This window comes from Diceros bicornis, chromosome 35 (genome assembly GCF_020826845.1).
Source record: "Diceros bicornis minor isolate mBicDic1 chromosome 35, mDicBic1.mat.cur, whole genome shotgun sequence".
NCBI classification, from domain to species: Eukaryota; Metazoa; Chordata; class Mammalia; order Perissodactyla; family Rhinocerotidae; genus Diceros; species Diceros bicornis.
In genome coordinates, this window is record NC_080774.1 from 15,161,254 (window position 1) to 15,185,183 (window position 23,930).

Sequence of the window (23,930 nt, forward strand, 5' to 3'; positions counted from 1 at the left end):
GTTTGTATATTGGTGTGGTTGAGAATCTCTCGCATACTTGGGCCTTCCAGCCATTTGAAGAGATGTCCCTTAAACAGTACAGCATCTATTATAGGAGCAATCCTATACACTCATTTATTTATTCAACAAATATTTGTTGAGTTCTGCCTACGCGTCGGGCACTGTTGCAGGCCCTAGGGATATAGCAGTAAACAAGTACACCCTCTCATAGAACTTATTTTCTAGTGGGGAAATATCTGAAGTATAAATGCAATTAACATTTGTTTTAAGGAATAAACGATAATCTAGAGCATCTCCCTCCATGCCTTCCTGAGTTTTTCTTTTTCTAGTTTTATTTCTCCTCTTTACCTGGACCATCCAATGTCTTCTTTCAAAAATCACTAGCTGGCCCCTAGGTGGCACTAAAGGACAGTGAGCCCTTCCGACAGACTAAAGCTACTCCAGAAAAATGAGCAAGAGAAAAGCCAAGGAAAAAGCCCTTTAAGTGGGTAAATGTCCTGGTTCCGGGGTCACTATATCATTTTTAATTTATCATTTCAGTACCAGGACTCCCAATAATGGGCATTTATACTTTCCACATTTTCCTAAACTGACAAGACCAAACTGAGTCTGAGTTGCCCAGAGCCCTGAAACTCATGGGGGAAAAAACAAAAGATGCAAAGCAAACAATTTTCAGAAGAAATCAAATGCTTTTCTTTATGCTTAGTGGAATGCTTCCAGAAGCTGTTCACAGAATACCCACGTCAGAATTACCTGGATTACAAGCGAGTGGTCTTTATAACAAGCCACCCAGCAAATTCTGATTTATACTAAAGTTTGAGAATTAATGGAAAAATACTCAGAGTGTGAGTCAGTTTTAGCTCTTCTATTGACTCATTGTGTACGACTTTGGGCAGGTCTCTTAATCTAGGTTTTAGTTTCCCCTGGTGTAAAGTGAAGATAACAATACCCACCATGAACTACCATTTTGTGAAGATGAAACGAAAGACCATCAGAAAATGCTTCAAAATATATAAACAAGTCATTATTATTTTTCTGAATTCAGAAGTGAATATCTTAAAACTAGTTTTTATAAACTTTTAGAAAAGTGAGAGAAACATGGTGCTGAAATGGCTTTTCTGTTACAATTGTAGGTTGTTCCCTTTACCTTTAATTCATATATCTGAGTTGCTAAGATATAAGTTGTTAAGCTACCTATAATATTTAAAACCATGGGGAAAAATATTATTCAAGTTATTATGAGCCCAGGACTGTGGCTACATAATAGTGTATAATGTGCTTTTAAGTTTTAAAAATGATTTCATATAAGTCATTCAGTCCTAATTGCAACCCTATGAGGTGCTAAGATTGTAAGGATTTAACCCTTTCATATGTGATAGGAAGGAATTTGGGAATTGAGAGACTAACATAAGATCATACAACTTCTATAAAGCAGAAGTGAGGCTAAAACTCAGGTTTTTAGATTTTCAACATCTTCCATTAAAAGATGTCCCAATGAAGGTTTATATTTTCCTGTTTTATGCTTTTTCAGTCTGTGATATAATATTCTGAAGAATTCCTCTGCTCTAGCTAGACACGATGCAATGGTTGCTTCATCTGTACAAATTATACTACGGTAGAGCCATATCATGTCCACCTTGCGCTTATACAAATTCAACAAAATGAGCTGAGCAAAACTACAAAAACAAATTTAATGGTACAGGTGATTCTGCCACTAGTGCACTCAATGCATATATGCCCTGGAGGGAGTGAGATGAGAGACATGCAGCTCCCTTTCCCTCAGCCCACATCACATACTGTGAGCATCTTGCCAAGCTGAGTGTGTGCTTAGTGTTGAAACATATGTACTTTTCATACACCATGGACCCTACACACATGATCGTACTTTATGTGACCCTACCTCCTGTGTAAGATGTGGATCCAGGGTGTGTCCCCTAATAAACCCTTCCCAGCCATTATCCAAGCAGTCTATTTAAGTTTCAGCGGAAGTGCTGTTGACTTCTTTAAAAGCAGCTGATCTCACTCAAGCCAAAACTTTTGTCCTCATGTCCACTGAGGTTGAGTAAGAACTAGAATTCAAACTTTTAAACAGAGATGTTGTTAACCTACGACATTTAATGCTTTCCTAATTTCAGTTCTTAGTTTCATAACTGGTTAGAAAATAGCGAGCATCTGTGTGCAGTGACAACAGAGGAAGAGACTCAACCCAGTCTATGTTGATCCTTTCAAATGTTTCCATTAATTAAAAAGATTGCTAATAGTCGGTTTTGGCAATGATATAGGAAAATAGGTATTCTTTGTTGGTGGGAGTATAAATCCTTTTAGAGGGCAATTTGGCAATATCTATTAAATATTTAGATGTATACACTCTGACCCAGAAATTCCACTTTTGAGAATATATCCTACAAAATACTTGTATACATGTACAAAGATCTATGTACAAAGATGTTCTCTGTAGTATTGTTAGTAATATTGTAAAACTTCAACAAAGTATCCACTGAGAAGTACCTCATTAAATACATAATCTTATAGCCATACAAAAAAATACTATTAATGGTTAAAAAGAGCAAGGCAGAGCTGTATGTCCTAGATAGTAAATGAAAAAAAAAAAAAAAAAAAAAGAGAGTACAAAACAGTTTAGTGGACATTTGGGGTTTTTTTGTAGGTTCAGTATCCATTCCCCTTCTTTTGTTAACTGGCTCCTCTTTTTGCTTGAGACACTATTCCACCCTATTTGGAATCCAAGAGAGTATTGAGTAAGGGAGTAAGCACATTATCCAATCAAGTTCTAGCTCCCTGAGGAATTTCAATCTTAAGCAGAAATGATACAAAGATTGGAAGAGGTATATCCAAATGGCAGTGCCTTGAGGAATGTCCATTAGCTCTTGCTCTCTAGGTCATGGAAGCTGCTTTTCCAGCTTGGTTCTTCAGCTCTGTCATCTACCCCATGTATCCTTCCAATAAATTCCTTTCCATGCTAAGTCAGCCAGAGTTTGTTTCTATTGCTTACAAATCAAATAAACCCACTGATACTAATGTCATCCTATTTTTGTAAAGTTAAAGTTATATATAAGCTGTATGTATGTATACACAAATACAGGAAAGAAATCTGGAAATATACATGCCAAATTAATGGTGACTATCTCAGGTAGAGATTGGGTAGGATGGGATTATTAAGAACTGTCACTCAACTTTGTGTTTTCCTATATTTGTCTTTTTTCAATGTTCTTGTATTAATTTTGTAAATAAAAACTTTGAACATTTTCATGAAGAAGGCTCTGGAATAAGACTAAACAAAGGAAAATCTAGACTCGTAAGAAAAATACCCTCATAGAGTTATTCTTTGCTCACTTGGTTAGAACTTGATACTAATGAAGCCACGAATGTAGTTTCTATCATTTGGGGGGAATAATTGTCTTCTATAGCTTTTATTGGCACTAATTATCCCTTTAGCCTCAGACTTCTTCCAAATATGTGCTATTAGAATAACAATAATAATTTCCAAGTGAAAAGAATCCCAAATACCTTATTTCCAACTGGCTATTGGCTATTTTTCATCTGGACTTTTTTGCATTCTAACAAACTCAATACATCTAGTGCTGAATTAATCAGTTTCTTAGCAACACCTCTCTCTAAGCTTTTCTGTTTCTGTCCAAATCTACATGTCCTCAAGTCTTAAACCATAGAAATAACTTTGATTCTACCCTCATCTTTTCTCTCATATCCTATTGTAGCCAAGTCCTGTTTATTTTATACTTCAAAATATATTTCAAACCCACCTCTCTTTTGACAGCTACCACTTTCTCTTTGCTTCTAGTTTCTTCTCTCTAATCCAGTGTTTCTCAACTTTTTTTTATTATTGTCCCCATCAGGAGCCTTGTTAGACTCCCCTCTACCCAATCATCCCCACCACTGAAATGTTAATACTGCAGATATACTGTATATTTGTTTCCATACTGTGTCCTTCAGAGGGCCACACGCCATTGTAATATCTAAGACCCTCCCATTGTCACCCCTCTGGGGGCAATACTGCCCCACTGAGGATGCATGCTCTAATCTATCTGCATCACCACCAAATCAGGATAATCGCTCTAAAGTAAAATTTTAGCCATAGCACTCATTGCCTGGCTCAAGAATGTTCAGCAGTTTCTCTCTCTTCCACTAAGATGAGATAATACAGATAAAGAGCCTGAGCTTGGCCCATAATTACATATGTTCAATAAATCTTAGTTTGCTCCACCCTTTTGTCTTCCTATTTGAACACTGCTCTCCAAAAAGCTTATACCAATTCACATTGCCATTAAATGTGCGTGAAGTGCTTGTTCCCCTCATTAAGGCTAACACTGAGTTTTTTTTCAAACTTTGGTATTTTTACCAATGTGACAGCTCATTTCTGAGGGTTTTTTTGATTACTCCAGGTCACAATGATTTCCTATTGAATTTTGTATCTGCAACTGATTCAGATTCTGTATTCCTCATCTCAGTGAATAACATCCCATTCATCCAATTTCCCAAATTAGACACTTTTAAGTCACTTTTGACTCCTCTCTCTTCTGAAATTCTCACACCATTTGGTCTGAATTACTGTCAGTTCTGCTTCAGAAATGTCACTCAGATCTAATCTCCAAAAGTTTATATGAATCTTAGAGTACTGGGCTAGGGAAGATACATGCTAATTAAAAACAAAAAGTCTAATCTCTCTCTATCCCCATTGCCTCTTCCAGGTGGAACTAGAGAAAGAGCATCCTAGCTGACCTTACTGTACTTTGCTTCTCACCACTCTAGCCTACCCTCACACTGATGTACTAATTCTTCAAAATAAAGAAAACTCACCACCACTCCCCGGCTTAAAAATCTCTTATAGCCATGCTACTACCTGCAGGCTAAAATCTAAATGCCGTGCGTTAATAAACAAGGCATGTGCCTCCACATTCTGCTTCCAACTACTCTTGTTCCAATGCTCCACTCCACATACCCAAAACACTCAACTTCTCATCAGTCACCAAATCCTCCAAGGCCTTTCATGACTACATGCCCATGATACTTTATTTATATGTCTATTATTGTACCTAACATATCATACTGTAATTAGTTTGTTACATGTCTATTTTTCCTCTTAGACTTAGCGCTACTTGAAGGCAGGGAGTATAGCTTCTTGGTAGCCCTGGTGTCTCCAGCACAGTGCCTGGCACAAAGGAGGCACTCTTTTTTTCAATTGAGGTAACATTGGTTTATAACATTATATAAATGTCAGGTGTACATCATTATATTTTGACTTCTGTATAGAGGACATCATGTTCACCACCAAAAGTCTAGTTGCCATCTGTCTAGTTGCCATCTGTCATGGTACAAATGTGCCCCTTTACCCCTTTCACCCTCCTCCCACCCCCAAACCCCTTGGTAATCACCAATCTATTCTCTGTATCTATGTGTTTGTTTGTTGTTGTTGTTGTCTTTCTTCACGAGTGAAATCATATGGTATTTGGCTTTCTCTGACTTACCTTAACTGTAGAGCATCATACTGTTAGTTAAGTGTTTCATGCGGAGTCATAAAAACATAAGTCTTTGACAAGCAGACTGAAAGCAAAAATTCTCTATTCTACTTATTTTGATTCTCCACTGCATGATATGGCTTATAATAGGTGTTCAATGAAATTCTATTGCATTTATTTGGAAAAAGTTGATTCCTTGTTATGTAAATGGCTTTCTCTTATCAGTGGTAAATTTGTTCCCTGACTTTTTTGTATACCTACTTTGTGTCAGGCACTGCACAAAAGACTATCAAGGCTAAGGATATAGGAATGGACAAAACAGGCAATGGACAAAATGGTCACAATCCTCACAAAACTTATTGTCTTATAAGTTAATGACAATAGTTATGAACATAATAAATACCTCCCGAATGTTCTGCTGCTCCACCTCGTGCCGCTTGATCATTATTTTCCGCTTGAAGAAACGACAGTTTTTGTCGTAGTACAGTCTCTGCTGAGTGAGAAGGTGGGCTTCCTCTTCCGCCTGCGTGTGCTGCAAGTTCTCTTTATGCTTGGATATCCGCTCTTGCTTTTCTTTCTTGGGTGTGCTATGGTCCTCATTCATTTCCTTCACAAAAATAAAGAAAAGAAAACCTATGCTGGTCTCATCAAGCAAAAGGAACTAAAATTATTTTGAAAGCAAATGAGAATGTAAGGGCAGAAAGCGTTGGTGTTGCACATCCCCCTACCCCCAACATTTTTTTATCAATTAATTGAGTATTAAGTGAGAGGGAGACTTGTTAGTTTCCATGTTTCTGGCTTCTCACTCACAGAAATTATTTGTTCACTCATTCAGTCACCACACACTTACTGAGTACATATCATGTGACAGGCATGTGAAAGGCACAAGGATACAAGGGTGGGCAAAAGAACATGATATCTACCATCATAGGACTTTATAGTCTGAAATCAAAGAACCACAGAAATGAACTAAAAATTACTGTGATAATTGCTGTGAAGGTGAAGTACTTGGTTCTACAAGGATGTTTAATAGAATATATTTGACCTTGGCAACTAAGCTGAAATTTGAAAAACTGTAGGCGTTAACCAGTGGAAAAGGAGAGGGAAGAATACTCTGGGTAGAGCACACAGTATATGCAAAACCCTTAGGGTGGGTTAATTGAAACATGGTATGATCAAGAAGGCCAGAGTAGTTGGTGCAGTTTGACATGAGATGAGGCTGGACAGGTGGGCAGGACCATTAGAGGCCTTATAGGCCAAGTTAAGGACACTGATCTTTAGCATAGGAGAAATGGATTTTATGTTTGTGGGGGTATCATAATGAGATGCATTTCAAAAAGATGACTCTGGCTGCCATGTGGAGAACAGAATGAAGCAGGCAAGAGCATGCATGTCCATGGAGACAGCTGGGAAATTAGTGCAAGGGTCTGGGAAAGAGATGATAGTGGCTTGGATGAAGGAGGTGGTAACAAGATTGAGAGAAGCAGACAGATTTCAAAGACAGGAAGTAACTCTGCAAATGTTACTAGTATGAATTTCAGGAAAAAGTGTTCTTCATTTGGGATTAGAGGGTAAATAAACGACTTATATTTTAAAAAGGACAAAATTCATAATTATTCCAGACCACATAGACCATATGGGTAAAGGGAAAAAAGCAATGAATCAGAACAGTTAAGATGAGGTTAATCTATGGGGAAAGTAAGACGACCACTTTAGGGAAAGTACAGTGTCTCTTCTTTGTTCATACTGGCAAGTTTGACCTATAATATTTGGGTAACTACTCAGTCAGCTGAAATCTCCTTTAACTGCTAACACTTGTTTTACTTAATGTTTAGTGATGCAGATATCACACACTATTTAGATTATTTTTGCACTTAGTCTAGAAGTCCTTGTAAGTCAACTTTCAACTTTCCTGTTCCAGTGAAATATCAGAATCAACAAGAGCAAGAGCTGTTTCCAGCATGGACTCACAATAGAAAGGCCGGGTGACTCATCTCTTGATACCATGACTTCACTACTAGGTTTGGCATTAACCGCTACATTGCACACCCAAATCTAAATATGATCATAAAAATTCACTCCAAAATCAAGAATAAATTATTTCTGGACCATCCATCATTCTGTATTACCCACACTTCTGTCATCTATCAACAGTGAAGATAGTGCAGATTGTTTTGTCATCCCAAGGACAGTACCTTTAAGTATATCCATATCTAAATACACATGCCACTTTAAATAGTCTGAACTAAGCTGTACTTCATAAGGAGTAATATTAGCTTTGCACAGAAAGGCTTATTGAGGCTATCTCAAATAGGGTATAGGCTTGTTTCTCTTCATGAGCATGTTGAAAGACTTATGTTTGGGCCTGTGGTCTCTTGCACTCATAAATCTGAGTACGGTGAACCCAAAATAACCTTATGCCTAAAGACTGAGTGAGGACTCTCAAATGCTGTTCTGTAGGAGAATCTTCTAAAGGTGGAGTTCATACAATCTCCAAATACCTTAGTGTTACAAAAGCTCAGAACGGTGGCTGCAGTCATAAAGTATGGCCTCCAGGGCATGAGTGAACACAATGAGTTAGAAATAAGAATGTATTTGCAGCTAAGAAAATTTTAAAATTTCTTACTGAAAAATCAAGGTTATCTCTGTAATACAGCACCATCTTTCTATTATGATGTAATAATTAGGCTCCAGCAATAACTAAGAGAAAATGTGAACTTTCTTAGTTGGGCTATTTATCTCTACAGCCTGGTTTTCTAGATCTTATGGTGTCAGAGATTCTTCCCATCCAGGCAGTGTGGATAAAATACAAATTTTTCTGAGGCCCAACAATTACCAGTGGCTCATCTGGGCAGGGCAAAAGATCCTGAGGCTCACCCAAACCCACCTGCTTTTACTTCCTAATTAAAAAAGAATTGGAGAGGAAAGTTGCTAAGTCCCATATTGTTAACTTAGAATACGAGTTCAAATGAATGATTTCATATATTAGAACAATGTCCCATATAGAGTTTTATTAAACCTTAATACACTAATAGTCTACACATAAGAAATCCTAATCTTATGAGAAGGAAAGTCTATGGAACTGTAGGGAATTTGCCTGTAAATACTGGTAAAAGGAGAAATGAAGAAATTTGAGCTTTCAGATCAAATTGCAGTTCCTCAGGAAGACTCTCTAAGTCCACTAGTGGTCTTCAACCAAACATTCAAGAATAAATCATTCATTTATCAAATATTCACATGTACTGGAAACAGGGATATAGTCATGAGCCAAAAAAAACCCAAAAAGACATGGTCTCTGCTCTTTCGCTTACCAGCTAGTAGGGTAAGTAGCTCAAATAATCACTAAAAAAATGTATAATTGAAAACTAGTGTTATGAAACCAGAGGTACCCGTCTTGGTCGAGGCAGTAAGGAAAGGCTTCCCTGGGGAAGTAATATTTAAGATAAAGTACTAATAAACAATCCTAAATCTTACAAGGAGGAGGAGTAGGAATTAGCAGAATTATGGTCAGGGAGGAATTAGGGGTGGGATGGTGGGAAGAGCATCCTGGGAGAAGCAAGAGTGTGAGCAAAGACCTTGGAGAAGGGTAGAGTTTGATACGTTTGAGGAACCAAAAAGTGACAATTGTGGCAGGAGCAGAGAAGAGTCAGGGGTGGGGTAGGCAGATGCGGGGAACATTGGTGGGAGGTGAGACTGGAGGGGAGGGTGGTAGCAGACCACATAGGGACTCCTAGTATTTTGATCTATCCTAAGAGCAATGGAAAGCCAATAAATGTTAAAACCATGAGGTGATATGACGAGACGTAGGGTTTGAAAAGACCGCTCTGGCTGAAGTGTGGAGAATAAACTGGAAGCAGGCAAGAATGGTTTTGAGTCAGACCAATGGTTCTTGAAATGTGGTGCCTGGACCAGCAGCATCAGCATCACCTAGGAACTTGTTAGAAGCGCACACTTCAAACTCTACCCCAGACTCTTTGAATCAGAAACTCCAGGGTGGGTTAGCAATGTGTTTTATTAAGGATTTCAGGTGATTCTAAGGTAAAGTCTGAGAATCACTGGATTAGATTACTGATCACAATGTAAGATGAATCAATTCTGAGTTCCAACCATTCTAATGGCAACTTGGTGACTACAAATATTGGTACTCTTACCTCTTTTATTTTTTCCTTACAAATCTTATACTGCTTCTTCTGACTTTCTAAGAAAGTTGTCAAATCTTTCTTCTGCTGGGCCAAGATCTGTTGCTGGAACTTCTTCTCATCTGCTGCAGCTACCTTTGCCTGATAAAATAATAAATATGATCTAGGATGAATCACTCTTCACACAGAATTCAGCTGTCTATTCTCCAATGTGTTAAAAGAGTCCATAAGTGCTGAATAACGTAATATTTTTTAACAAATAATTAATGAAAAATAAAATAAGGAAATGCCTGCTCTGACTTTCTTATATTTTAAACAAACAATTGAAATTTTTACCATTGAAAAATATATTCCCAATTATGGGAAAAAGAGGAAAGTAAACCATAAACATGTTTTACTGAACGCAAAAATACATGGGATGGGGGCCGGCCTGGTGACGTAGTGGTTAAGTTCGCGCACTCTGCTTCAGCGGCCCGGGGTTCACAGGTTCGGATCCCAGGCACAGACCTGCGCACCGCTTATCAAGCCATGCTGTGGCAGGTGTCCCACATATAAAGTAGAGGAAGATGGGCATGCATGTTAGCCCAAGGCCAATCTTCCTCAGCAAAAAGGGGAGGATTGGCAGCAGATGTTAGCTCAGAGCTAATCTTCCTCACCAAAAAAAAAAAAAAAACCCCACGGGATGAAAGGTGAACTAAGGATTATAACAAAAGATTTTGTATCATATTGTTGGTAGCCTAAGTGTTAAATTATAAAAATGGATAAATAACTATGACTGGCCAGTTTTATTCCAAGAATTCAACTCTAATCGATAAATTATTCCAACTATCAGATTTTCTAGTGGGGTCACCTCTAGTATAATAGGCAAAGCTAGTGACATTTGGTTTCTTATGCACCTGCTACAATCCACAACAGTCAGAGACCAGGACATCTGGGAGTCTCCTGAATGGATAGAACACAGACCAAATAAAAGATAACTCAATAAATATGGCTCCTGGAAGTGACAAATCTACGTTTCAGGGAAGATGAGGTACTTGGGGGAAAGAGAGGGAATTATGCTTCATGGTTCTTTTTATGTATCTTTTCACCTTTAGCTTCCATTATCAACAATTCTTCCATTATGAACAATTCTCTCCATATATTTACCAAGTCAAATTCCCAAGAATCTGACTGGTTTATTTAATCAACATCATCCCTATTTGAGCAGAGGTTTTCATGCCAGACTGCCTCATAGATGGATGGCTGTAGGGGGAGTATTGCTTCTATAATTCTGATGTTTCCCTCCACGTGGAGAGAGTTTAATTACTGAAACACTCTTGGCACCCTGTCCCCAGTCACTCCAACCCCAGGGAGCACATGTTCACCCCTGCTTTTCCACACTATGTAAGTCTTATGGGGGGTGGTGGGGAAGGCAAGTGGCTTAGCACTAGCAGTGCCTGGGTCAGCAGGTCTGTTTAATTTTGTTCAGTATTATTAGGCCTGTTTTCCTTCAGACATAAATCACTTATCCTATCTAACATTTATCAGTGATAAAGGTGATATTTTGACTCTCTATCTGCCTTACCCTCTCATTTGTTTTTAAAATTAGTTTAGAACCTGGATGGGGAAGAGAGATGTCCCTGAGAAGACTCAACCAACAGCCAGATTACTTACTTACTGCCATTGGTCAGGTGCCCATCCCTAGTCCAATCATCAGCAGACAGGGATTATCAGCACTAAAAGGGACTATTTGTAGAGCAGTTTTCTTTTGAAGAGGACTGTGGGTATGGCAGGCACAGTAACAGACCTGAATTGTGCAAGTTTCCATAGGATAGAAGCATCTTGTTTCTTTTTTTTATAATTTTATTTATTTATTTATTTTTTTCCCTAAAGCCCCAGTAGATAGTCGTATGTCATAGTTGCACATCCTTCTAGTTGCTGTATGTGGGACGCGGCCTCAGCATGGTGGGAGAAGCAGTGCGTCGGTGGGCGCCCGGGATCCGAACCCGGGCCGCCAGCAGTGGAGCACATGTACTTAACTGCTAAACCATGGGGCCGGCCAATCTTGTTTCTTTTTATTTGTACCCAGACCCTACTGAGAATGTATTTGATGCTCAGAATGTATTTCAATAGACAAGAATGTGATATATACCTTCAGTTACTATTTTAACTTTTAATGACATTTTAAGTAGCCCCATAAAACCTGGAAGCTCCCAACCCCCACCCCAACACACACACCAAGGTAACACTGTTCCTCTAGCCCACAAATCACACTACTCCCGTCTCCTGCCAGCATGATGCCCCTGACTGGAACAGGCTGGCTTGGTGGTGGCACAAAGGCCTGTGTGCACACTGACCTCCTTTTCTATGATAGCCACTTGCTTCTTGGCCAGCTTCTCCAGCTCGATGGACGAGTTGTTGGCATGCGTCTCCACCTCCTTCTGTAGCTTGAGGCGGTGCTCGTCCATCTCAGCCTTCAGCTTGTTCTCCAGGGCGATCAGCTGCTTCTGGTGCTGGCGCCGCATCCGCTTATAACCTGACATCTGTTCCCGCAACTCGTTCTCCTGCTCATGCTCATGGATCTGGCGTGTAACCTGATTTGGGTTGGGGAACAGAACTCAGGTAACCAGGTTCATGGAAGACAAACTTTCAGGCAAAGTAGAAGAATGCTCTAGCATAATTTCATTTATCATTGTAGCCATCAATTTACCTACTATTTCCTGAACACTCACTTATACCAGGCACTGTGCTGGGTGCTCTTTATATACCTTATCTCTAGTCCCCAAAACCATCTCATTCACTCATTCATTTTATTCACTAATAAGGTAGGTGTTACCACCCCCATTTTATGGGTGAAGAAATTGAGACTTGAGGGAATCAATTTATTCACTCAGCCAAAACATATTTACATATTTTTGATATATCATTATACATATGCTCAAGGTCACATAGCTAATGAGGAGTGGAGTTGGGATTCAGACCCATTTCTTTCTGATTCCAGAGCCACGCTGTTTCCACTACACCAGGATTTTTCAACCTTAGCACTATTGTTATGAGTCAGATAATTCCTTGTTTTGAGGGACTGCCTTGTGTCCTGTAGGATGTTCAGCAGCACCCTGACCTACCCACTAGATGCCAGTAGCACCTCCCAAGGCAAGACAATCAAAAAATTTTCTGGACATTTGGCAATGTCCCTCTGGTTGAGAACCCCAGCACTACGTCATACTGCTTGTTTGTTTTTAAGGATCATGTCTCTAACAGGCATAGGAATCTTGAATATCCTTTTAAAATAGTTTGAACAAGATTTATTTTCTATTCTTAATATGAATTGAGAGAGAGAAAGAAAGAGGGAACTCTCTTCTTTTAAATCACCTATCTCCCTCCTCCCCTTCCCTGCAAAAGAGATAAGTCACAATACATTTACCTGCCCTCCTAAAGGCGAGAAAGCATTTCTACAATTTTTGGATGGCTACTTTTCTTAGTAATGTTTCCTTAAGCCATTCTCAAGTGAATATCCAACAAAGTAAAGATTGCAAAGGTCAATTTTGGCATCTCTTATTTCTTTCTATTAAATCTTTTCTGATTTTCTAGTCCTTCCTTCAATTTATCACTCCTCTTTATTTTCCCGTTAGATTCTCTGGTCACTTCCTTCTCCTCTTTCCTATTTTAGAAAAAAAATTTAATTACAAAATTATAACTTTAGTTTTTGTATTTTTATCACTAAGTAATTTAGTCACTCTTATCCACTATATGCTACTTCTCCCCAACTTAACCCTCAAACAAGTTTTACTGGAAATTTTCATGCTGCTATTAATTCTCTCTACTATTTTCAGTTTATGGGTCAAAGTGTATTTTGTACAAAGAACAGTTTGTTTCTCTGCTCTTTTTAGAAGGTGTCCCTGCATACTAGACTGAGTCCTTACTATCAAGAGAGTGCTATTCTGTAACTGGATAGTATTATCAAAGTATACCATTAAACATTAGCCGAACTTTGAAACCTTTCCAGCTGAAACTAACACAAGGTTTCATATTCATTTCTCTTTTCTAAAGAACAATTCTCTTTAAAGTATGAGGAATCGAGCAGAAGATATTTCAAGCTCAAAAAACAGGATAGCGTCACCAAAGAGGCACCTAATACTCTAAAGAAAATAAATTATCTATTTTGTCATCACAGTAACGTGGTTTTTTTTTTAATGGACTTATTTCATGATAAAAGGAAGGAAAGAATTGGTTTGAAATCTATGTGTGTATTTCACTTCCTCATGCTTGTGCCTTCCTGAAGTTCAACTGTAGGGAAAAAACAATTCTAATCAACAGAAAGGATACCATTTATTCCTTTCTGAATTCACTTGTTCTTCAGGCAAACATGGCAGTCAAGTGTCTGTTCTAGGGTAATGAGTTTGAGATATGTTTTATCCACATACTTATTTTTTCTTATTTTGGTATTCCTTCTTTAATCAGATAACCAAAGCTGAGGCATGGCACACTCAGAAGCTACCATGACACATTTAAAACTTGCCAGTGGAATATCTGACCAGCTTGTGGTCAATAAAATATTCTCAGGATGGCAATTTCCCTAAACCACACTGCCTGAAGATACAACGGAAATGAGATGTGTCAAGAACATTTTCTATCCTAATTGGTGGGTGAGTCCCTGTGAGGAAGGTGGTCTTACTGCATACTAGATCATACGAGTACGTGGCAAAGACAAATTACAAAGCACAGCATGCTATCATTGCACATCACTGAATTCCAGGAGAGACTCTTTGCTTTAAATGCTTCCCATAATCTGGATAATCACCTTCTCAAACTCCTAATATCACCTTCTCTTTGTACAACTAAATTTTCTAAGTTTCAAAGTAATTGTCTTTTTAGGTGTATATAAAGATAGTGAGTTTTATAATTCCATGCTCAAGCTAGAAAGATGAATTTAAATAAAAGTATAACCAGATGTTTCATTTGTGAAGTCTAACATGAAATATATAAAAAATATGTTATCTACAGTTATGTATGCCTGTGTGTTTTAAGTTTATACTTTCTATCTTACAGTACACTATTTGGTCAATAGAATTAAAAAATAGCTCATAATTTTACCATCCTTTATGGTTTACAATGTACTTTCACATGTAATGCACCTGTCTAATTTTTATATAGCCTGGGATTTGAACTAAGGTCCTATGATTCTTGAAATGCCTGAGGAAATTCACATAACCAAGGCAGAAAAGAATAAAACTTTCTATTAGGAAGTAATGGAGGGAATCAACACCCAAAAAAGTCAAAGCTGAAGAGGGTGGTATGTCTAAGTTACAAATTGAATAAGTCTAAAAATGAGAGAAAGTTATAGAAATGTAATGACTGTAGTTTGCAAAATAGTAGTCTCAAAAATGTGATTACCTGAAAGTAGGCAGTTTCATCTTGCCAGACCCAGTAGGTTACTTGGAGATAAATCTCATTCCATCCCTTACTTACATAGCTGACCGTGGGCAAACTACTTAACCTCTTGAAGTCTCTCAGTTTCTTCATATGTAAAGAAGAACTACCTATGATGAGATCGCTGATGAGATAACACTTGTGCCCAGCAAAGTGTCTGACACATAGGAAATGTTCAAAATATGCTGGGGTTTCCTTCCTTCTCTGCCAGGCTCTGAGTAATATGTCTCTTTTTCCCTCCACTAAGCATTTCTGGTATTGGGGACATAGATCAGAAGAAGCAGATCCAAGAGAAAGGGCAAGTTTAACAACAAAACTGTACTTGTATCCAGGTTATGGATTATAAGTATGTAATTTCTGAGTCTGAATTATTAACTATTTCATATACCTGGAATAATATATAAAAAATTAAGAACCATAAAGGAAGACTGAACTTTTTTCAGCAAGTTTCTACAACCATTCCATCCTACCCTATTTAATTCCAGCAAAACTGTCCCTAAAACAAACCATTTAATCCAAAGTGTACTACATGCCTACCAAGTACAGAACACTGCACTAGAAGGCTAATAAGCATAAACGAGGAGCATGGTGGCTGATAATGTTACCCTCTTAAGAGACCAAAGCCAACTTACAGGATTAATTATGTGTAAGAATCAAAATAATGCATATGATAAAACCGGCCACCTCAGCACTTAGAACAAATGAAATTTAGAGCAAGTTCTTAAAAAGAATGCAGTGAGTCACATTTTGGCATTAGAAATTTGACATTCCACTCTTTAGAACACTTAGGGAAAAAACATTTTAAGTTCATACTAAAAGTAATAACTGATAACAGGCAATTCTCCCTTACACAGAAAAACTGACACGAAGAACTTTGAAATGCACACTTATAAATCCAAATGCTCATGTGATAGCAGGGCTATCATGATGAAAGAGGTGTCATTCATTCATCTGTTCATTCATTCATTCAACACACGTTTATTGAGAGACTTTGGTCATGCGGGTTGGGCATATATATTGGGCAGCACAAGTGAAAAATGTATCAGCAATGTTCTTAGTGAGATTAAGTAGCCAAGAAAAAGGAAAGGCAATATTTTGATAACCATCCTCTGGTACATACACTATCCAGGAAGAGAACACATTTTCAAGCATTTAGAAATAGAACAGCGGGGCTCATAAGAGGTGAAACAATAGCATTTACTGCTGAGGCTCTAATATTTTTATGCCTGTCTATCAAACCCATTCAGGTACCCAATTTCACAATTAGCTGAATAATTAGGTTGCATTTTTAAAAATCCAAATGAAGACTCCAGTTTTATATGAGATTTTTCTACTGAATCTGGTAAAACCAAAGTAAAAGAATCTATAGTTGCATAAATAGAACAATAACCATTTTCACCTACATGCTTTTCTGGAGATTAGAAACTAAGAGTTTTATGCCCCTCTTCCTAATGTGTATTCTAATGTAAATTCACTAACGTAAGACCACTGCATTTCAGTGAGAATTCCTTCATAAGGCCAAAAGCTAAATTATCTGATAGATATGGCCTTGGTGCTCTTTATATTAACATCTACTGTGGGAACTGCCAGTGACCCAGGATATTATGAATTTTTAAGAAGAAATGACATCAGAGGTAACAACAGCTGAAAACACTCTCATGGGCCACTAATTTAATTAAAACATAAGGCTCTCCATTCACCAACAATAAAAACTCAAGGAAGGCACATCTCAAAGGCCCAAGAAGTCAGATGAGTAATTCTGAAGAACTATAAAAACAACTCCTTTCTCCAAATAACCAATCAGCCCAATATGAACTTTCTTACAGAAGAAGAAAGGATAAAATAAAAAAGATTCCATGAAATGCCCTTCCTCTTCCTAATTCTTCAAAATAAGGTCAACAATCTCTACCTTAAATGATTATAATAAAAAATATATAATTCTAAAGTTTCCTCAGGCTTTCCTCTAGTATCAAGGTTCACAGTCCTTGCTTTTCCTTTGTTACAAATGCAATTGTGCAGCAGTGCATAATAACATAAAAACCTCAATTTTAAGGTGCCAAAATAATAAAAACATCAAGCAGTAAAAGCCTGTAAGCTCATAGGCTTCACACACTTGTCAATAACCCCACTGAAAAGCACAATGTAGGAAGAAATGCCAAGGGGAAAAATCACAGATCTAGGCCTCTTTTAGGTTTATGTAGAGGTGGTAGGCTGATAAAACAAATTTGAGGAACCATAATATTTTTTGTCAATTTGCAAGTCTATTTAAAATATACACTCATCACGTATTTGTCTAATAATTGAAAAATGAATTTCTAAATTCCTCTTTTTGTTTTTGCTGTTCATTTTTGGATCACGCTGTGGCTTGTTAGCACTTCTGCTAAAAGATTGTAAAGAAAGAGTAAAACCAAGATAAATAAATCAATATAGTATTGCTACCAACTATGAGAAGTGAAGAGACACTTCAACAATGACTTGAATATTCATTATACTGGACCTTCATTTTCCCATGATCTTGCTCCTACTTTTATGTCATTTAAATAATTTTAGTCCTTTTCATTTGAGCTGGGATCCATGAAAAATAATAAGATTCATGATATATTTTTAAAAATTAGATACTTCTTTTTGATATTCCAGTGTCCTGATTTATATTTTCCTATTGGAATTAGTATTTAAAATAATATAGTGGGTAGTAGAACTGTAGTGCTTGATAACATACATTAAAATATCCATACCAATAGTTAGATTGTCCAAAATGGGACATAGAACCATACAACATCATGCCATTTCTTCCATTTTTTTCCTCCCTAAAAACCACTAGATACAAATACCACTGAACTCTGATAAACTTCCATCAATCCCACCATGAATCCCAAAGCATTACATTTGGAGAGAGTTTTCCACATAAAGCAACTTGTTTTGTGGCTACAGCAACAGCTTATCAGCTACTCTGTTTTTAACTTAATACAGGGGCAGGGGCCTTCTAGCAAATCAAAGTCTATCAGAGAGACTGATCTCAGCTGTTCTCTCGATGCGCACTCTGAAGCCTGTAGGATTCAGAGGGGTTCCTGAGGACTTTGCCCAGAGCCCTGAGGTGGCCTAGCAGGGAAGCAGCTTTCATGATCCACAGGGAGGAAGGCTGTGATGGCTGATATGCACACAGAGTAGCCCTGGGTGAGTTCACAGATGTGAGCGTGAGATCACTCTGGCATGGCAGTAGTAACATCTTACTGGGAGGCAAGAGAGGTCATGAATATATGATGTGGGAATGAGGGTGTGGCAAGTGAGAAAAGAAGAGAACCTGTCCCAGAGGGGGAAAATCCACTTGGTATAATGTCTGCTTCACATTCAAAACCTGCTTATGGTGCTCTGAATCTCAGTGGTTGTTCATTTCTCCTCTCATTTCAACATGAACAGGTCTGGATAAAGGCACAAGTCTCACAAGAGTCAGTGGTAAGTAGTAATATTCTATAAATACTGTATTTCTTCTTTTGTCAGATATCATGATATGAAGATATTTAATAATTTCATGATGCTTTATTTAGACTGAAAAGCATGTTTTTTTAGGTGCTTAACAATCATTAGCAAATACACAGTGGACACTTTAAGATCTCCATTACACAGTATAGCATTCATTTAAAATGAAAAATTGCCCATTAAAGAGATTACAAGAAACTTCCATACAAAGGAACTTAAAGCCAGGCTTATTTATAAGCAGTCTAAATTAAATTGCTTGCTTTTAGACAGCAGCAGGCAGAGCAATATGTGGGTGCTTTAAGTTCCATTTTCCTTATATTTGGGCTTTTAAAAATTATAATCCATTATCAATTCCAAAGAAAATCGAAGCCTTTAAAAGACTTGAGAAATAAAAGTGGAAATCAGGTTTAAAAAATAGGACAAGAAAAATAATCATTTCTGGGTCGGCTTCAGATGATGTCATCATAGGTTCTAAATGTAATAGCCAGGCAGTGTACACTAACTCTTCCTGCCCATGTGACCTCTAACATCAATTTGGGCAAAACAACTAATATTTCAATAATTTTTTGGCTGAGAAGTGAGATTCAGAAGCAAAAGATTAAAGAGAGTTTAGAGTGCCAAGGATGAAACAATGTGAGTGTGTGTGTGTGTGTGTGTGTGTGTGAGCGCGCACGCGCACGCATGGGGGGCCAAGGGGAGGAGGCATGAAAACTAACTCTTCCAGCACACACCCCTTTTGCTACTACAAGGGCATCCAGCAATCACATTTGCAATAGTAAAAATGCTGAAGGATCCTACAGTATCTTTTCTTCCACAACCATCCCCTTCCTCTCCCACAAAGCCCTTCTTGCTTTACTGGTGCCAGGAAATTCTTCAGGGGTTAAATAGGGAAGTGCAGCCACTACCATTGTTGCAATAAATAAATGAATGAACCAGAACGAACCAGCAATCCATCCCTGAGAAGCAAGTATCTTATTTTCTACAATTATATACCTTAGCCAGCAACCATATATTTAAAAAAATTCTGTTTTATCTTTTGATGTGTGTATACATTATAGACACACAGGCATCTATACAAAAAGAAGCATAGTATCCTGCATACACATATACCAAATACCTTTAAAATATTTTTTTAGCATTATTATTTCAATGAAAAGACAAATAGCTTTTAAAAAATTGGATAGGTGAGTAACTTCATCTCAAAGGCCTTTTATTTTGCACATACAGCATATATAAATACACACACACACACACACACACACACACAAAGGTTTTTTCCCCATGCCGTAGACAATGCTAAAATATCTGAGATCAGGTTGCTATGCCAACAGATTTTTTTCTAAAATGAATAAAATTATTAGGAGAGAGAAAACATTCTTGACTCCTTTCCTCCCATCTATGAAGCCGAGAGAGGCTCAGGGAGGGCGAGAGGCTGCCAGATGGGGAGGAGGGGAAGGAAGGGAAGGTGGGTAGAGGGGTGTTTGCTTACCAAAGATGCTGATTTGATCGTGGCAAAGCGCTCTCTGTTCCGGTAGTGGAGGGCCCGGCACTGAACTGACTGGGTAGGCCGCGGCTCAGGCCTGGGATCGCCGTGGCCCGCCTCATCCCTTATGAATACATGATCCTGCAGAAATGGATAAAAACAAGGAGAAAGTCCAGCTGTGCTCTTTCCTCGCCGGCTGCCTCTCTCTCACCCCTCTTTCTGCACAAGCACTGCTGTTTGAAATGCATAGTTTAGCTCTCTGCTAGTCCCCGCAGCTCCCACGGTACAAAATGAATAAGCAACACATTGCAGCCTTCAGTTAGGAATGTCAGCTGATCGCTAGTGGGATGCCTTCTGAATCCCTGGCAGGCTTTTTCTTTACCTCCAGAATTACATATATGCAAAAGAAAAAAAGAATAGAAAAAACAATGCAATGTACAGACTCCTTAGAACAGTTTGTTTAAAACGCTGTAACCAAATAATTCCTTTAAAAACGTCATGTCCATGTCTAGCAAGGAGGATGCTGGTTGCTTTTAACATAAAAGCGAGCCTCCGCCTCATTCCCTTGAAAGATCTGCTTTCTCAATTTAATTTTATTTGAGATCTGTTCGGTAGGATCATCGTTCTGCCTAGAACCAGTGTAGGCTTGTGCTGAACTGCCTCTTTATCTTGTGCTGGGAAGATTCGGCAGTCACTGAGGGATCCTGCTTTCCAGTCATGATCGTACACAGTTCTAGCACCTTCTCTCTACAGCTTCTGAAAGGATTTTTTTAGATTTAAAGAGACAGGCATACAATTTTAACCAAATGATACTTTCACAAATTCTTCCTCAACTCAGTCTCAGTATGGTCACCAGAGTGAGTAAAGCTAGAATTTAATGCCCTTGACTGATTTAATCAAGTCTGTGCTTCTTGATAGGCAAAGATGATTAATCTTATTATAATGCCCAGTGAAAAATAACATTCCCTGGAAGGATAATAATGGATGTTTCTTAAATGCAATTGAAATGACTTTTAAAGGGGAAAATGCTTTCAAAGGGGGATGCTTCTCTCTATAAAAGATGGAGGGGTCACTCAGTAAGTAGCTCTAATCCCTTCAGAAAAAAAGATACTATAATAATTAATAGCTCAAAAATATGTACAACTATGGGGGATTTTTAAATAGTACGTGTTCAGGACGGGGAAGGAGAAATTAATTCTCTTATTGCCCTAGGGTTTTAGGAGAAACCATTTGTGAGAAGTCAGTTTTGCATTATTTGAAATTTTTTATAATTGCTTTTTCCTTCATCAGAAAGCAAAATTAAAGAGGTTTAAAAATACAAAATTTTAGGGGCCGGCCCGGTGGCGCAAGCGGTTAAGTGCGCGCGCTCCGCTGCGGCGGCCCGGGGTTCGCTGGTTCGGATCCCGGGCGCGCACCGAGGTACTGCTTGGTAGGCCATGCTGTGGCGGCGTCCCATATAAAGTGGAGGAAGATAGGCACCGATGTTAGCCCAGGGCCGTCTTCCTCAGCAAAAAAAAAAAGAGGAGGATTGGCGGATGTTAGCTCAGGGCTGATCTCCTCACAAAAAAAAAAAAAAAAAAATACAAAATTTTATTATATAGTCCAAAATTTTGAAAAGTCAAAACACATATATTCCTTGAGGGAAATTAAATTTTACATCCAGGTTTTTATGTAAAAGCCAAGAGCCATGATTAGATTTATCATGGCTGATTTTCCTTTTTCTTTTTAATAAATTTAGAATGCTGCAGAATGTTGGGAAAGTTTCCACCATTACATCTATATTTAGAGATTTTTTTCAGTTTACTGTATTGTCTTCTATTTTGTTTTCAAATAATGAAGGGACCTTTAACGCCATTGAAGGCATATACATCTAATTCAAGTGATATTCTACTGCTGTGGTGTCTAATAAGATAGCCACTAGCCACATGGATATTTAAATTAAATAAAATGTAAAATTCAGTTCCTAAGTCATATCAGTTATGTTTCAAGGTAGCACTAACTATGGCTACCATATTGAACAGTGCAGATATAGATCATTTCCATCATCGCAGAAAGTTCTATTAGACAGTGCTGTAGGTTAAAAATGCATCTCAACCCATATTTTTGAAATTTATAAAAAAAATACTTGATAGGTTAATTTAAATTTTTCTACATTATTTCCTGGGAAATCTAAACTTTTGTTTCACAGGGCAAAGAGAGATTAGGTGTGGGACTGGATTTATACATTAGGTTTAAGATTCTAGAGAGGAAGGTACTGGGATCTGCTACCATTCACATTGCTGAATATTTATTAATAAATTATATTTATCTCCAAAATTGATCTTACTTAATATTACAGTCCCAGAAAAGCAAGAAGCTTCTAAATCCCAGCAATCAGAAGAGATAGACCAGGTAGAGGCCTGTGGTTTTACAGGTGGCTTTAACAAGTCACAGTTTTGGTATTAGTTAGCTAACATTAAATGCAGTGACTGAGAGGGAGATCTCAAATGATGTGGCAGCAGTTAAGTTTCAAATTGTAATAATTTGATTTACAAAGATAACCAGTGACACTAGAATCCACACTGTTCACATAAAAGAATAAAACAAAATATTTTCATGTACAAATATGTATAATTTTAATATTATTAGTTTGCTTCCTCTCAGATAAATATTAGCACATGTGGGTTAGGACCCTGCTTATCAAATTAAAAGTCATATTATATTTGCTAAGTTTTTTAACTCAAGGATATTGGAATACACTGGAAAAATTAAAACTAGAAATCATAATGATTTTAGTTAACACATAGCTAATTAAATAACCCACTAAGGTATATTTAAAAGATAATGTAATTTTAGAAGTTAGTCCGAAGAATGGGTGCAAAATTTTAATCTCCTTTAAATATAATAAATAATGCTAACAGTATAACTCTTTGCCTCATTCTGAAATTTCTTTTTCATTTTATAAAAGAATTCTTAGTTTTCCACAGCAGCTTCATAACGGAAATCACCAACACTAAGTCTTCAAATATTATGCAAGAGACCACAAATTGGGGCAAAATTTTAGTCTAACAGTGGACATCCACTTCAAGTGCATAGGGAAATAAATTTTAAAATATCCATTTCCATTGCTTAAAACAAGTTCAAAACTGTGAAGACAACTTAAATAATGAAGCAATTTTAAAATGAGGGGAACTTGACTTGAGAAGCAAGTAAGAACAAATTAAACTATCAACTTTACTAGGTATATTGTCTGTTGGTTATATTGCTCCTTCAAGTAGCAGCCCCTCTGAAAATGACTACACTTGGATCCTAGAGTTTCTGAACTGAACACATTTAAGATTAATAACAGAAAGGGTCAATTTGCTATTTTATGCAGTTAGGCACCAATGCAGATTTTTTACAAATAATGACGTAAGGGCCAATTCCTTCTTTGATGTTGAAGAATGATTTTAGAAGATTAAGAAAAAATATCACATTCTACTTTACCAATACAAAATATATGATTTGTTTATAATTTATCTTTAAAATATTATCATCCAGGAACAAACAAAATAGCTCTCTGAAACACCAACATGATTGGGAACCAGTCTTAAGTAAATCTATGTTAACCTCGTAAATTTATGTTTTTCCATCATAAAAAATAAAACTTCTTCAGATTAAAAAAAAAGCTGTTGTAATGTTTGTTCAAAATCTTTAGTAAAAAGAATTAACTTTTATACAATATAGTGAAGTATGTGAAGCATGAGGTACATTTACTATTATACCCTGGACGAGGGGCTTTACTTTTATTTAGAAGTTTTTCCCTAAGTGTGACTATTCATGCTTCTGAAATGAAGATGTATGGTGTGGTCACTTGTTTAGAGTTTCTAGATTGACTTGAAATTAACCCTGGATTCTGTTATGTTTGAGTATACTTTTATCATGCTACTCATCATACATACCTATCTGTCT

At 37.4% G+C, this 23,930-nt stretch overlaps 1 protein-coding gene across 2 annotated transcripts in view; it reads right to left on the minus strand.

Annotated features, from left to right (window-relative positions):
* TAOK3 (TAO kinase 3) overlaps positions 1-23,930 on the minus strand; it is a 180,528-nt gene that overhangs the window by 11,779 nt on the left and 144,819 nt on the right. For both annotated transcript variants that reach the window (XM_058531527.1, XM_058531528.1), the window contains 4 exons: positions 20,007-20,141; positions 11,968-12,204; positions 9,644-9,772; positions 5,896-6,099 (listed from right to left, as the gene is read on the minus strand). In XM_058531527.1, the coding sequence (XP_058387510.1) occupies positions 5,896-6,099; positions 9,644-9,772; positions 11,968-12,204; positions 20,007-20,141 (705 nt within the window). The remainder of the gene's footprint in view (positions 1-5,895; positions 6,100-9,643; positions 9,773-11,967; positions 12,205-20,006; positions 20,142-23,930) is intronic.